The 16511-nt window shown below is 47.2% G+C and overlaps 1 protein-coding gene across 4 annotated transcripts in view; it reads right to left on the bottom strand.

Moving 5' to 3' along the window:
* Window positions 1-16511, bottom strand: part of LOC129709132 (calcium-binding protein 1-like) — an 85025-nt gene that overhangs the window by 25423 nt on the left and 43091 nt on the right. Inside the window, exons 1-2 of one of the 4 annotated variants that reach the window (XM_055655260.1) lie at window positions 5946-6087; window positions 4350-4553 (exon numbers count right to left, since the gene is read on the bottom strand). The exons of 2 other annotated variants lie outside the window; for them this stretch is intronic. In XM_055655260.1, coding sequence (XP_055511235.1) covers window positions 4350-4553; window positions 5946-5990 — 249 coding nt within the window. In that variant the 5' untranslated portion in view covers window positions 5991-6087. Of the gene's footprint in view, window positions 1-4349; window positions 4554-5945; window positions 6088-16511 lie in introns of those variants that run through there. One more of the 4 variants, XM_055655262.1, reaches the window with a different exon arrangement.

Raw genomic sequence — 16511 nt, 5'->3', positions numbered from 1 at the left:
GATGAGAGGAATGGACAGAGTTGACCTGGATAAGCTTTTCCCACTGAGAGTAGGGAAGATTCAAACAAGAGGACATGACTTGAGAATTAAGGGACCAGACGTTTAGGGGTAACATGAGGGGGAACTTCTTTACTCAGAGAGTGGTGGCTGTGTGGAATGAGCTTCCAGTGAAGGTGGTGGAGGCAGGTTTCGATTTTATCATTTAAAAATAAATTAGACAGTTATATGGACGGGAAAGGAATGGAGGGTTATGGTCTGAGTGCAGGTAGATGGGACTAGGGGAGAATACGTGTTCGGCACGGACTAGAAGGGCCGGGATGGCCTGTTTCCGTGCTGTAATTGTTATATGGTTAAGTCTCTGCCATTCAATCACGGCTGATCTATCTCTTCCCCTTAACTCCGTTCTCCTGCTATCTCCCCATAACCTCAGACACCCGTACTAATAAAGTCTGGCGAAATGTCCGGAGGCACGAGGTTACTCAACAACGTACCTCGGTGACTGCGAGGTCACTTATTATTATTTATTCTCGTTTGCTATGTCGCTCTTCCAGGGAGATGCTAAATGCATTTCGTTGTCTCTGTACTGTACACTGACAATGACAATTAAAATTGAATCTGAATCTGAATCTGAATTTACACGCCCCTGGGCACACACTCAATTTGACATCGTGCTGCATGAGGTGTCAGAAGAGATGAGGTAGGTTTTAAGGAGCATCTGCCAGGAGGGGAGTGGTCTTGGCAGAAAGGTTTAGAGAGCAACAAGAACATTGAAATAGAAGCAGGAGCAGGCCATTTGCTTCACCACTCAATAACATTTTAGCTCAAGTCTCATCACAGCCCAGTATGATTGGAGGTAGACAAAATTGCTGGAGAAACTCAGCGGGTGAGGCAGCATCTATGGAGCGAAGGATATAGGCAATGTTTCGGGTTGAAACCCTTCTTCAGACTGATATATAATTGGAGCTGGATGCCTTTTGCCTCAGTATCCTGCACTAACCCCATATTCCCTGATTCCTTCAAGATCTAAAAATATATTGATCTCGGCTTGGAATAAATTCAAAGACTGAGTCTGTCTTTTTGCTACAAGAATTCCAGAGAATCATTATGCTTTTATTACTTTAGAGTTCAGATTTACAGCCCACTGTGTCTGCGCCGACCAGCGATGCCCGCACAGCAGCGCTAGGGACAATTTACATTTAAACCAAGCCAATTCACCTACAAACCTGTACGTCTTTGGAGTGTGGAAGGCCTCGGAGAAAACTCACGCAGGTCACGGGGAGAACGGACGAACTCCGTGCAGACAGCAGCACCCGTAGTCAGGATCGAACCCGCGTCTCTGGCGCTGTAAGGCAGCAACTCTACCGCTGCGCCACCGAGCCGCCCATGATTAACCAGGCCTCGATTTGCAGCAATACTTCACAGCTAAGCTCTACCTTATGTAGTGTAATCATCTTTTCCGTGACATCTTATTAAAGTCCTTACATGCCACATTCATGGATCTATCCTTATCTGTTCTGTTGGGTTACAACCTATAAGCTCCAACAGGTTTGTCAAACAAAACTTCCCTGACATAAATTGCTGCCTAATCCTGTTATTACTTTCCAATTGCCCTGTAACCAATTCAATGATACCTTAAGGTCACATGTGCCTAAGTACAGTGAAATGCATTGTTTTTGCATTCAGATGCAGTATAATGTGGATAAATGTGAAGTTATCCACTTTGGTGGCAAAAACAGGAAAGCTGACTATTATCTAAATGGTGGCCGATTAGGAAAAGGGGAGATGCAACGAGACCTGGGTGTCATGGCACACCAGTCATTGAAAGTAGGCATGCAGGTGCAGCAGGCAGTGAAGAAAGCGAATGGTATGTTGGCATTCATAGCAAAAGGATTTGAGTATAGGACCAGGGAGGTTCTACTGCAGTTGTACAGGGTGATGGTGAGACCACACCTGGAGTATTGCGTACAGTTTTGGTCTCCTAATCTGAGGAAGGAGATTCTTGCCACAGAGGGAGTGCAGAGAAGGTTCACCAGACTGATTCCTGGGATGTCAGGACTTTCTTATGAAGAAAGACTGGATAGATTCGGCTTGTACTCGCTAAAATTTAGGAGATTGAGGGGGGATCTTATAGAAACTTACAAAATTCTTAAGGGATTGGACAGGCTAGATGCAGGAAGATTGTTCCCGATGTTGGGGAAGTCCAGGACAAGGGGTCACAGCTTAAGGACAGAGGGGGAAATCCTTTAGAACTGAGATGAGAAAAACATTTTTCACGCAGAGAGTGGTGAATCTCTGGAACTCTCTGCCACAGAAGGTAGTTGAGGCCAGTTCATTGGCTATATTTAAGAGGGAGTTAGTTGTGGCCCTTGTGGCTAGAGGGATCAGGGGGTATGGAGAGAAGGCAGGTACGGGATACTGAGTTGGATGATCAGCCATGACCATATTGAATGGCGGTACAGGCTTGAAGGGCCGAATGGCCTACTCCTGCACCTATTTTCTATGTTTCTAAACCGGTGAAAACATACAGCAGACCTCATCTAGGCAGTACACAAAGACTTCAAATGTTTCTAAGTTTCAAATGTTCTCAGTACAGTGTTATTTCCCTGCAGCGGTGAAACAGACCCATCTTCAGTGTAATCCAGCATCTGCCGTTCCTTCCTAAACTTTAAGGACAGTGTTTGGACGAGCACTCTGGCAAATATGGTTATGGTCAGAGTGCTGGAAATAGGATTGGGGTTAGGTCCGGCACGGGCACGATGGGCCGAAGGGACTATTTCCGCCCTGTGTGATTCAGTGGGGATATTTTACTATATTTGGCAACAGTAGAAAAACAGTGGAAATGCTAAGTTGAGCAGTAGATGTTCCGGGCCCCGGGCTACCGAAAATAAGATCATTTTTTAAAAGCTGCACAGAGCAGGAGGGACACGCAGAGAGGATTATTGGGAAGGATTAAGCCGGATCCGGAGAAAGTTGAACACTGCCTTCTTAATACACCGAGGTGCCATCCATCTCCTCGGAGATCCCCCTGCAGTGAGACTGGAGATAGGTGACTGTGGTCGGCGCTCTGAAAAAGCAACATCAAATTGGTGGGAGGGAGACACAAAATGCTGGAGTAGCTCAGCGGGACAGGCAGCATCACTGGAGAGAAGGAATGGGTGACGTTTCGGGTTGAGACCATTCTTCAGATGGGCAAAGTGGCTGGGATCTTCACTGCTGCGAAGCATTGAGCCGAGCCGAGGTCCGGCGGGGTAATAAATAATAGCAGCACAACAGTTTGGGGAGATGGGATCCAGCAGTTCAAGGGAACAACATGCTTTCTTTATGCTAAAACCCATCTTTGCTAAGTATTTGTTTTCCTTTGGTTCTCTTTCGGCGACCAGGCAATTTCTCTACAAGGAATTAAATTTTATGATTGGGAATTAAATTATCATTGTGTTTATGTTTGTGAATGGGAACGGAACGAAAACAAAAACGGATCTTTGCTCCTAAACTCCCAATGCATGGAGTGAAAGCTTCAATCTCTGCTGTAGTACACACATTAGGAGAGCGTATTTATAATTATTATAAATTGAAGAAAAGAGCCTGCAGAAATGAGAGCGCTGAATCTGCCTGCTGTTATGTGTGTGTGTGTGTGTGTATATACACAGTATATGTATGTGTGTGTGTGTGTGTGTATGTATGTGTGTGTGTGTGTATATATATATATATAGTGAAGGAAGCAACTGCAGATGCTGGTTTAAACCAAAGATAGACAAAATGCTGGAGTATCTCAGCCTGCCAGGCTGAAGAAGGCTCTCGACCCTGAATCGTCACCCATTTTTCTCTCCAGAAATGTTGCCTATTCCGCTGATTTACTCCAGCATTTTGTGTATACATATATATATCGTTGTGTGTGTGGGTATGTGTGTGTGTGTGTGTGAGTGAGTGTGTGTGTGTGTGTGTGTGTGTGAGTGTGTGTGTGTGAGTGTGAGTGTGAGTGTGTGTGTGTGTGTACACACATGACATTTTTACTTGCAGCAGCACAGCAGAATATGCAAACATAGTACTCTGTGAACACTATTCTACATAATATATATATATAATATAATATATATGCATATATTACGAGTACAATATTTAGATATTCCGTTGTGCTGCTGCTAGTAAGAATTTCATCGCTTCATTGTTCTGTTTGGGACATATGACAATAAAACACTTGACTCGCATGAAATGATCTTCGATTATTGCCACAAGCCAGTGGGGTGAGAGGAGAGAGGAGGGAGGGGGATGGGAGAGGGCAGGAGGGGGGTGAATGCAATGGAGCGAGCTCTTGTGACGGATGCTTCAATTGCAGTATAAGACTTACGTACAGCCTGCCTCTCGGCGAAGCCTTTCCTGAGGAATATGCAGGCGGGCCCCAGGAGGTTGTGCATAAGGGCGCAGCTGTGAGTGAGGGCCAGCAGGGGCTCCTGGTAGCCGTCGGCTGCAGGGGGAGGTGGCGCCGCCGTCCCTTCCGACACTTTGTCCCGGCTGTTCCTCACTACTTTGTAGCTGCTTTTGTCCTCCTGCCGAATCTTTTGCACCCCCGGAACATCACAGCACACACACACACAAAACAGATTAAACCCCAGCCGGCCGGGCACGCGTCTCACTCGCACAAAATAAACCGACCGATCACTTTGTGTATTCCTGAAGAGAACTCACATGCATTGCAAACCTCACTACAAGTTAAATCAGGCCGGAAAACTTCTGGCATGCCAATAAATATTGCGTTGACTAGGATTTACTTTCCTCCCTGCTCTTTAAATATTCAGTGCACATGCTGCTCTTAAGCTGAGAAGACTATACAGTATTGAGCCTGCATTATTACATTAGATGGCTCTACAGTAGTACTCTAGAAGACTATACAGTATTGAGCCTGCATTATTACATTAGATGGCTCTACAGTAGTACTCTAGAAGACTATACAGTATTGAGCCCGCATTATTACATTAGATGGCTCTACAGTAGTACTCTAGAAGACTATACAGTATTGAGCCTGCATTATTACATTAGATGGCTCTACAGTAGTACTCTAGAAGACTATATAGCATTGAGCCTGCATTATTACATTCCCACGCTGACATTTCTGTCCTAAGCCCCCTCCATGGTCAGTGTGGGGCTAAACGCAAATTGGAGGAACAGCATTTCATATTTCGTTTGGGCAGCTTACATCCCAGTGGTGTGAGCATTGATTTCTCTAACTTCAAGTAACCCCTGCATTCCCTCTCTCATCATCACCCCTAAGTCGCACCAGGTTCTCGTTTCCACCCAACAAACAGCTAACAATGAACTGTTTCCTCTATCATCGTTACTGCTTTGCACATCTTTCATTCATTCTTCTCTATCTCTCTACATCACCGTCTGTTATCCCTCGTTTCCCTTTCCCCTGACTCCCAGTCTGAAGAAGGGTCTCGACCCAAAACGTCACCCATTCCTTCTCTCCAGAGATGTTGCCTGTCCCGCTGAGTTACTCCAGCATTTTGTGTCTGTCTACATTGGAAGGCTGTACAGTACAGGGCTCTACAAGGCTATATAGTAGCCTTTTTAATTTAATAATGCAGGCTCAATGTTGTAAATGCTTCGTTGATTTAATTTAGCAAACTAAACTATTGAGGAGGGGGAAAGGGGGGAGACGAGACAGGTGCGAGACGAGTACATTTACACTACAATAACACACAATACTTTGTAAGGTGCTACACTGATTTTTGCAACGCAGACTGCAATGGAACTCAAAGCTGCTGTCTAGCTCTGAATCAGTGGCTGCCCCCCACCCCTGTCTACCCCTCTCTCTCTCTCTATTCCGATATATTGATCCCCCCCCACCCACCCACCCAACACTTCGCGACCCCACGCGTTTTTACTGAGCGACCACACAGATGAACCTGCACTGCATTACATCTTCTCTACCAAACTGAGACACATACCTTGATCGACAGGTTTCTGAGCGGCGACTTGACACAGTTGCCCATGTCTTGCTCACAGGTGGGTTGGGATGGAGCGGGAGGGGAGGGGAGGGCTGCTCGCTCCCGAGCGTCCCATCAAAGGTTAATCTTTTGCAAAGAGAGACCGAGCCGATCTCGGAGCCGTGGAGCTTCTCGGGGGGGGCTGGTGTGTGTGTGTGTGTGTGTGTGTGTGTGTGTGTGGGGGGGGTTTAGATACAAGCGCCGGGGGGGGGGGGGGGGGGGGGGGGGGGGTGTGGGGAGGGGGGGGGGGGGGGGGGGGGGGGGGGGGGGGGGGGGGGGGGGGGGGAAGGATTAATGCCCCGCCAGGCAAACTAATGAATTATTGCGGTGTGACTGACAGAGGGTGGATTTTGAGGGGGATTTAGTGGCTGGGATGGAATTAAAGTGCGTGTGGGGACTTTAGTTACAGCCCGCTGTTTACTTCTCCTCTCTTGTCCCCTGTGGCTGCAAATTGCAACATTTCCGGGCGCAGGAGACGAGGCTGGTACTGGTGCAAGGGTCGACCTAAGACAAGGGGGAGGAGGAGAGGGGGGCGTTTGCAGATGGAAACTGAAACTTTTGTACAAGTTAGGGGGGGGGGGGGGTTGGTCAACGAATATAAGAGGCTTAAATCATCCGATTACGAGAAGACTCACAACATGCTGGACAGAGTAACTCAGCGGGACAGGCAGCGTCTCCACAGAGAGGAGGGATGAATGGGGTGCTGTTGGAGGCTTGTTACTGTTTAGCATCCCCGAAGTCAGGGGAGAAGAGACGGAGTGAGGATCTGGAGCGCACTGGGATCCCAGCAAATCGTGGCTGGCTGTGTTTTTGTGCAATTGCTGTCGCAACGCCGCGGTTCTGAAGCGACGACAGAACGAGGTGGGCACAATCCGCAGCTTCAGTCTTTAGTTTACTTTCGACATCACAGCACGGAACCATGCCCTTCGGCCCGCCGAATCCGTACTGGCCAGCGATCACCATACACACTAACACTATCCTACACGAGAGTCTACTCCGGACTATCCTTGCTGGCTTTACCTTGCAACTCATTATTCCATATCTGTACACTGTAAACGGCTCGATTGTAATCATGCATTGTCTTTCTGCTAACTGGATAGCAAGCAACTAAAGCTTTTCACTGTACCTCATTACACGTGACGATAACTAAACTAAACTAGAGATAGGCACAAAAAGCTGGAGTAACTCAGCGGGGCAGGCAGCATCTCTGGAGAGAAGGAATGGGTGACGTTTCGGGTTGAACTGGTGGTGACTAATTTCACTGCCCTCCTGGTTGATTTAACTGTTTGTATGTATGCCTCCTTGTCCACTTCCCCTCAACTCTAGAAGGGTCTCGACCCAAAACGTCACCCACTCCTTCTCTCCAGAGATGCTGCCTGTTCCGGCTGAGTTACTCCAGCATTTTGTGTCTAGATTTGGTCTGAACCACACCTGCAGTTCCTTCCTATGCAGTTTGAATGCACAACGTGGCAATGGGGAATGGGGGCTAAAAGAGTTAATTACACAATTTGAAGTGCCTGAAATAAAATGCACAGATTGTCCCCAAACCAAAACACAAAGTGCTGGAGTAACTCAGCGGGTCAGGTTGCATCTCAGGAGGGGATGGATGGACAGAAGGTCGGGACCCTTCTGACTGACTGATCCAAACCGCCTGGGCTATCTTTGGAGTTTAGAGATACAGCGTGGAAACAGGCCCTTCGGCCCACCGAGTCCGTGCTGACCAACGACCGATGATTTATGTAGAGTGTTATCTGATTCGATTGGACAACACACAACCAAATGCTTTTCACTGTACCTCAGTACACTTGACAATGATAAACCCAACCCTGATACAGCGTGTTCTGTGTCCTTGAGATATCCACAAGCACTTTATGCCCAATAAAGTAATTTTGGAGTACAACAAATGTGGCATTTAATTAGTACTAATAAGTTATAGGAGCAGTATTAGGCCATTCGGCCCATCGAGTCTACTCCACCATTCAATCATGGTTGATCTATCATTCCCTCTCAACCCCATTCTCCTGCCATCTCCCCGTAACCCCTGACACCCGTACGAATCCACAATCTATGAAGATCCACCTTAAAAATATCTACAGACTTGTCCTTCTGTTTAACAAACTACGGTGAGATAAATGATTAGAGGATCACTGAGCAGTGTAAACAATGGCCAAGTCGCCAAGGGGAAAGATCGCTCTCCAAAGTGTCACAAGCCAAGGACATTTATTTCCAACCCAACAGTTTCGCATTCGATCTAAAAAAAAAGCACCGTCATCAATGGAAATCTCTCAGATGATATGTTTAAGGATTTTCCTAAATAGCAAGGGACACATTTGCATTTAAAGTAAGAGAACATAAAAGTCAACTCATTCATGTATGTCCAGGTATATAGAATACTCTGAGCCTGGATTCATCAGTTTTTATTGTAGTATTATTAGAGATACATCACGGGAACAGTCCCTCCAGCCCACCGAGTCTGCACCAACCAGAGATCCCCACACACAAGCACTATCCTACACACACTGGGGACAATTTACAACATGAAAAAGGCCAATTAACCTACAAACCTGTACGTGTTTGGAATGTGGGAGGAAACCGGAGCACCCGGAGAAAACCAACGCGGTCACGGGGGGGACGGACAAACTCCGTACAGTCAGCACCCGTGGTCAGGATCAAACTGGCACTGTAAGGCAGCAACTCTTACGCTGCGCCACCGTGCCGCCTCAATACCATGTAACCAGTGATGAATGACAAGACATGTGTAACAATTTTACAGCAATTTTTCAGTCTGAAGAAGGGTCTCGGCCCGAAACGTCACCTATTCCTTCGCTCCATCGATGTGGCCTCACCCGCTGAGTTTCTCCAGCATTTTTGTCTACCTTCGATTTTTCCAGCATCTGCAGTTCTTTCTTAAACAATTTTATAATGTTGCATTTTGATTGATTGTTTGAAAGGTAAAACATGGAAGCAGGCCCTTCGGCCCACTGAGTCCATGCTGGCCCGCGATCACCTGTTCACACTAGTTCTATGTAATCCTACTTTCTCATTCATTCCCTACACACTAGAGGCAATTTACAGCAACCAAATAACCTGCACGTCTTTGTGATGGGGGAGGAAACCGGAGCAGCCGGAGAAAACCCACACGGTCACAAGGAGATTGTGCAAACTCCGCACAAGCAGCACCCGAGGTTTGGATCAAAACTGGGTCTCTGGCACTGTCAGGCAGCAGCTCTACCCACTGTGTCACTGCCGCCCAGAGAAACGCTAATACACAGGGATATATACATAGAGGGAGAACAGGGATGATTCACTGAACTGATGAAACAAGTAATCTGCTGGAGGACTTCACCGGGTCAAGCAACATCTGTGGGCATCACCAGACTAAGTGCTGGAACAGGGATTAAAAGAGATTAAATTGACTAGGTTTGTTTTCGCTAGAGTTTAGAAGGATGAGAAGTGATCCAAATGACAATTTTAAAATTCTGACAGGACACGTATTAGATGAGGAGATGCAGCACGGAAACAGGCCCTTCGGCCCATCGATCACTGGAACACTAGTTCTATCCTACGCGCTGGGGACAATTTACAGAAGCCAATTCGCCTACAAACCCACACGTCTTTGCGATGTGGAAGTAAACTGGTGCACCCGGAGAAACCCACGCAGTCACGGGGAGAACGTACAAATTCCACGCACGCAGCACCCGTAGACAGGATCGAACCCGGGTCCCTGGCGCTGTGAGGCAGCGACTCTACCGCTGAGCCACCGGCACTGTTCTCGCCCTTGCATAAGGCTTTTCCCATTCTCCTGGGAAAAGCAAGTAAGCTGCTGAACATTTGTGAAATGTGCTGGTCACGTTATCCATCCACAACAAGCACCGAAGCCACAGTTTTACAGCTCGTCTTGTTCCACACACCATTTATTCAACTCCAGCTGCCTGTATTCCTGATTTAAGCCTCAGTCTCGAGGCGTAACATGTTTTCATTCAGTTAGTTTTACCCAGAGTCAGTCCATTTGCTGTTTCTGGACATCTGTTCCACATTTTCAAAGCTCTGAGCTATCTATCCATAGCCTTGGTCTTGTTAAGTTTTCTCTCCTGTGTTATGGTTTTTACTCCGTGGGTCAGGCAGCATCTCTGGAGAACATGGACAGGCGATGTTTCGGGTAGGGACCAAACATCACCTATCCATGTTCTCCAGAGATACTGCCTGACCCGAAGAGTTACTCCAGCATTTTGTGTCTTTTTTTTCTGTAAACCAGCACCCACAGTTCCTTGTGTCTACTATGGTTTTGCTACAGTTTTGTAGACTCGGAGTCATACAGCATGGAAACAGGCCCTCCAGCCTAACCTGTCCACGTGGACTAAGATGACCCATCTACACTAGTCCCACCTGTAGGGTTGCCAACTCTCCCGTATTAGCTGGGACATCCCATACATTGGGCTAAATTGATTTGTTCCATACTGGTCCGCCCTCGTCCCGTATTTGACAGCTACTACTCGGGTCGAGGGGACTGTCGGGTCGGAGCGCCGCGTCTGGCCCCACCTCACCCGTCCCGATGTAGTGCAGCCCATGGAGTGCAGCAGCAGCTCCTCGCCTGTGGCCCCGTCAGTCGGCAGCCCGGCTAGCTGTCCGACCTTCAGACCTTCGCTTACCGCCGACACCACCACCACCCCTCCTTCTCATGGCCAGCCATCGGTTCACGAGTTGGATGGGGCGCCGGACTATGCGCGCGACATTGCGCCCGGGCCGAAACATCTCAGCAAGCCCGCCGGTTTTTCTCATCTCGGTCCTAAAGGATTTCCCCTCTATCCTTAAGCTGTGACCCCCTTGTCCTGGACTTCCCCAACATCGGGAACAATCTTCCTGCATCTAGCCTGTCCAACCCCTTAAGAATTTTGTAAGTTTCTATAAGATCCCCTCTCAATCTCCTAAATTCTAGCGAGTACAAGCCGAGGCTATCCCGTCTTTCTTCATATGAAAGTCCTGACTCTCCACTGACTCTCAGTCTGAAGAAGGGTCTCGAAGCGGAGGTCACCCGTTCTTTCTCTCCAGAGATGATGCCTGTCCCGCTGAGTTACTCCAGCATTTTGTGCCTAGGTTTGATTACCCTCCCCTGGAGGGAGACCGCTTTTCAGGGCTCTCGCAACGGCGACTTCCCCCGCCCGAGTTGCGGGGTTGAAGAGCTCCTGGAGCGGGGCCTACATCACTGCCCCGCGCGGCTTGGAATGGCCGCGGGACTCTGCGAGCGCACGCCGGGGGCTCTAACATCAAGAACCCGGTGTGCGACCTCGCACCACCCGGCGTGGCTTTAATGGCCGCGGGACAATCGCCATCGCCAGCCGGGGGCTGTGACTTTGACTCTGACATCGGGGGGGGAGAGAGTGCAGTGGAGAGATAAGTTTATTTGGCCTTCTTTTTGTAAATTATGTAAATTATGTAAATTATGTTGTGTCTTGGGTCTATTTGTTTGTAATGTATGGCTGCAGAAACGGCATTTCGTTTGGACCTCAAGGGGTCCAAATGACAATTAAATGTATCTTGTATCTTGTATCTTGAATTATCTGTTGGCCTATTCCTCTTTCAAGTCCTCCTATTGATCCTCAACGCTGCTACATGTTTTGTTTTGAAGGTGTCTGTCTGTCCTGTCACCATTCAATAATTCTAAATATTCGAGAGAAAAAACCACATGGTGTTTCACTTGCCCTGGATGCAATAGTTGGAATCACTTCGTCCCCAGTCTCATGAATAGCCTGGTTTGACAGTAACTTGTTCTGACTTTCAGTCAAAATGCCTTTAGGTTAAAGTCCAATGTAATTACTCTTGTTCGAAGCACATTCCCATTAATGAATATTTTCATGAATATTAAGAAAGCTAAACACTTCATTGCTGTTACATCATTTTTATTTGCCCGCACTGTAATTTTTTAATTTTCTTATGTAAATATTGGGGAAAATCCAATGACTTTTCTCCCTATCGTTTTCCTTCTTTAATGCTGGGCTTTCTTTCATCATGTGTATGATTTGCCTTTTTCGTTGCTTTGGCCATGAACAGGCATTGACTCAAAATATCGCTCATAATAACCTTTTCACTGTACCTCGGTACACGTGACAATAAACTGAACCGCAACTAATACAATGTACAATGTTTCCTTGACAGGTGATTTAATCCCATTCTTAGTCATTACAAACGAGGACATTTTGATCAACTGTGTTAAAGTGCACAGTGTTATTAGACTGAGAATTTGTTATTGAGAAATATTTTCATATAAAACGCTACAAGCCATTTCCAACCTCCCCCTCACTATATTCGAAACGAGCAGAGTAAATAGCAAGGGCCCTGGACAAAGCTTTGCAAATGTGCCCCTATCATTTAAAAAAATATATATTTGCAGCAAAGATAACCATTTTAGTTATTGTAATGTTGATTCTGTAGGCCGGCTAATACAGACCATGAAAAATGTTAACCTTCAAACATTTCCATTAGCCCGTGTACCACAAGGACTCGGATTCCCAGCACGACAATCCCTTGTTTATCTCTGTCCCTCTGCTGGATATTTCTGTAGGCAAATCATTTCTAATTACCTTGGACATCTTCGTCCCTTGACCGGCGCAGGCGATGGGCACTTCGAAACAAATAACCATCATAGCGCGTGAGAACGTGTACTTGCCTTCAGACTGTGGTTGACCGCTCATCAAATCCTTTTTCATTACCTCAGGAGGAGCAGTGGAACAAGGGGCGACCATCCAGCGGGAACGCTCTGTCATTCAGCTGAACCTTGGCTAATCTGCCCTTTATTCTATTTATCTTTCCTTGCTCCATTTCCCTTGATACTCTTCAGACTGCCCTGGATTTTCCTCCCTTTTTCTCCCATTCTCTTCCCTACACACACTAGATTCCTCAAGTGAATTATTTCAATCTTGATGATGTTGATTCAATGATTCAATTCAATGGTCATTCCGTTATGAGACGAGTTTAGGGAAAACGTTGCTGCAAGAAGATGGTCGAATCGCTGCCTCACAGCGCCACAGACCCTGACTGCGGCTGCCTGCCTGTGTGGAGTTTGTACGTCCTCCCCGTGACCTGCGTGGGTTTTCTCCGGGTGCTCTGGTTTCCTCCCACGCTTCAAAGACGTGCAGGTTTGTAGCTTAATTAGCTTGTAAATGGTCCTTAGTGTATGAGTAGGATAGTGTTTAGTATGTAGGATGGTGTTAGTATGCGGGGATCGATGGTCGCCAGGGACTCGGTGGGCCGAAGGCCCTGTTTCTGCGCTGTATCTCGAATCTAAACTTAACTAATTCCAAGAGTCAAGAGTGTTTTATTGTCATATGTCCCATTTAGAACAATGAAATTCTTACTTGCTGCAGCACAACAGAATATGTGAACATAGTACATTGTAAACAATATGATAAACGAGAGAGAAAAAAGTTCAGTGTGTATATATACACATACTCACAAGTACACACATATATATTAATATAGTAATATATGTATATACACACTTACACATACACACATTATCAAAAAACAAACCATAGTTTGCAATAATAATGATAATAATAATAATAATAATAATAATAATAATAATAATAATAATAATAATAATAATAATAGACTGTGGTAGTTCAGAGCTTATTTGTTGTTGTGTTTAATAGCCTGATGGCTGTAGAGAAGAAGCTGTTCCTGAACCTGGACGTTACAGTTTTCAGGCTCCTGTACCTTTTTCCCAGTGGCAGTGGTGAGATGAGTGTGTGGCCAGGGTGGTGTGGGTCTCTGATGATGCTGGCTGCCTCTTTGAGGCAGCGACTGTGATAGATCCCTTCGATGGTGCGGAGGTCAGAGCCGGTGATGGACTGGGCAGTGGTCACAACTTTCCGCATCCTTTTCCCGCTCCTGGACGTTCAAGTTGCCGAACCAGGCCACGATGCAACCGGTCAGTATGCTCTCTACTGGGCACCTGTAGAGGTTCAAGAGAATCCTCCTTGACAAACCGAATCTCCGTAATCTTCTCAGGAAGTGGAGGCGTTGACGTGCTGTATATATATATATATAACTGCATCAGTGTGCTGGGTCCAGGAAAGATCTTCGGATGTATGCACTAATCATATATTTATTCTTCCCTCATGCAGTGTCCCTCACACAGTGGTCACAGGACAATGCTTGACACATTGTTGAATGAATTCCAGGAACAGAATTTGCAAACTAAACACCGTGACCAATGTGAAGGATATCGACAAAGAGGAGTAATTCTCCATGCAGCCCGTAGAGGGAGCTCCTGCAATTAACAAGCCGATATATCCTGCTCTGAAGATAAGACACAAAAATGCTGGAGTAACTCAGCGCGACAGGCAGCATCTCTGCAGAGAAGGGATGGGTGACGTTTCCCATTCCTTCTTTCCTTTGCATCCCTTGCATCCCCTCTCTCTCCGTCTCTCTCCCCATCCTAAAGGGCCTGTCCCACTGTACGAGGTAATTCAAGAGCTCTCCCGAGTTTCCCCGGATTCGAAACTCGCTCGTAGGAATTCGGGGACTCTTGTGGAGATTTTCCAAGAGTCAAAAAATCTCATTTGGACCCCTAGCCGCGTTTCCAAACCTGCCGTTGGCGTTACGAGCAGCTAAGATTACACACAATCCGACGTACCCGCTACGTACAACACAACGTACAATTTTACACGAGTTTGATTTTCACATAGCTGTGATGGGAGAGCTCTTGGGTGAACTCGTACAGTGGGACAGGCCCTTAATCGTCCTACTAGTTTCAAAGTCCTGCTTAGTTTCACTGCCCCGGCTGGCGATGGCCATTGCCAACGCGGCCATTGTGGGCTCTATCTTTCGGGTGGTCAGGTGCTGGCTTTGTATTGGTACTTTTCATACTTTTCTCGTAGGTGCTCTTTGACTCTTTCGGTATCTCATTTTTCCCCCTGTTGAAAAGACTCGTAGTCGGAGGAAGATGGCCGCGTTTCCGAGTATGTCACCCGTTGGCGTTACGAGCTGCTCCAGAGATGTGAACTGGGCAGCATCTAAACTTACCCGCTACGTACAGGGGTACTGGACAGGCTAGATTTTTTTTTGTTAAACTCGGGAGTGCTTGGGGAAGTGAACTCGTACAGGGGTCACAGCCCTAAGGATCGGGGAAATCCTTTTAAAGTTTCACTGAGAAGTCCTGCTTTTTTTCACACAGCTTGTGGTGAATCTCTGGACCACTCTGCCACAGAGGGTAGTTGAGGCCAGTTCTATCTTTCCTTTGGTCATTAAGAGGGCGTTAGATTGGTCCTTTTCATACTTTTCACTCAGAGGGTTCTTGGAGAGAACATTTACGGGATACTCTCGTTGGATGATCCCCCAAGACTCGTAGTCGGATGGCGGTGGGTCTCGAAGGGCCGAATGGCCTACTCCTGTTAATTTCTCCAGAGATGCTGCCTGACCCGCTGAGTTAGAGGGGCTGACGGGGGCTGAGAAGGGTGGAGGGAGGGTGGGGGGGGGGGGGGGGGTGCGAGATGGGTAATAAACAGGAGAGCAGCAGGAAGAAAGATAGAAGCAGGGAGAGGGGCTGAAAGTGAAAGACAGAAAGATGCAGGGAAAGGGAAGAAGGCGGGGGCAGAGAGAAAGAAACAGAGGCAGTAGTAACAAGGAGGAGGGAGAAGGGGGTCAGAAGGAGGGGAAGAGCTGACGTAGGGGGGGGGGGAAAGTGAGGGGGGAAGATGGAAAGGTATAAGAAGAGGGGGAAGAGACAACATATCTACATTCTACATCAACAGCTATGAAATGATAAACCAGCACCTGCATTCGAGAGAACAATGTTCAAATCTCACAAGAACTTTTACTTTCTCTGGAATTAAGAGCTTTTGAGAGGAAATTACATTTTTGGTGCAATAAGGGAACCAATTTTCTTGAGCGGCCGCATCAGACCCATCTCCTCTTCAAGCAGACAGGTTGTGACACTCTATAGGGGACACAAGGAACTGCAGATGCTGGAATCTTAAGGGAAAAAAAGACAAAGTACTGGAGGAACTTAGCAGGTCAGGCGCCATCTCTAGAGAAAAAGAATGGGTGACATTTTCGGGTGGGGACCCTGGTTCAGACACATTTTCCTTATGGCAATCTGTTGCCTATAACTATATTTAATGCCGTTTACCCTGTTTCCACATTGGAGAACGTGGAGATGTTTCCTTGGGATGCTCTATCACTGGTTAACGTCCTTGTGGGGAACTAACATGTCGACAGCGCCAGTGAATGCGATGCAGCCTGCAGTGAGTATGGGATGACAGCACTAATGCATGTGTTGCAGCACGCAGCGAGACCAGGCTCACAGCACTAATGCATGTGATGCAGCCTGCAGCATGCAGCGAGACCAGGCTCACAGCACTAATGCATGTGATGCAGCTAATGCTGAAGCGAGACCTTGCTGACAGCACTAATGCATGTGTTGCAGCATGCAGCGAGACCAGGCTCACAGCACTAATGCATGTGATGCAGCCTGCAGTAAGCCTGGGCCGCTGAGACAAGGCGGAAGGGATCGGTGGACTGCGGGCA

The sequence above is a fragment of the Leucoraja erinacea genome, chromosome 25, assembly GCF_028641065.1.
Source record: "Leucoraja erinacea ecotype New England chromosome 25, Leri_hhj_1, whole genome shotgun sequence".
NCBI lineage: Eukaryota > Metazoa > Chordata > Chondrichthyes > Rajiformes > Rajidae > Leucoraja > Leucoraja erinaceus.
Note: the sequence above shows the minus strand (reverse complement) of the source record. Positions and strands in the feature narration are given on the sequence as shown.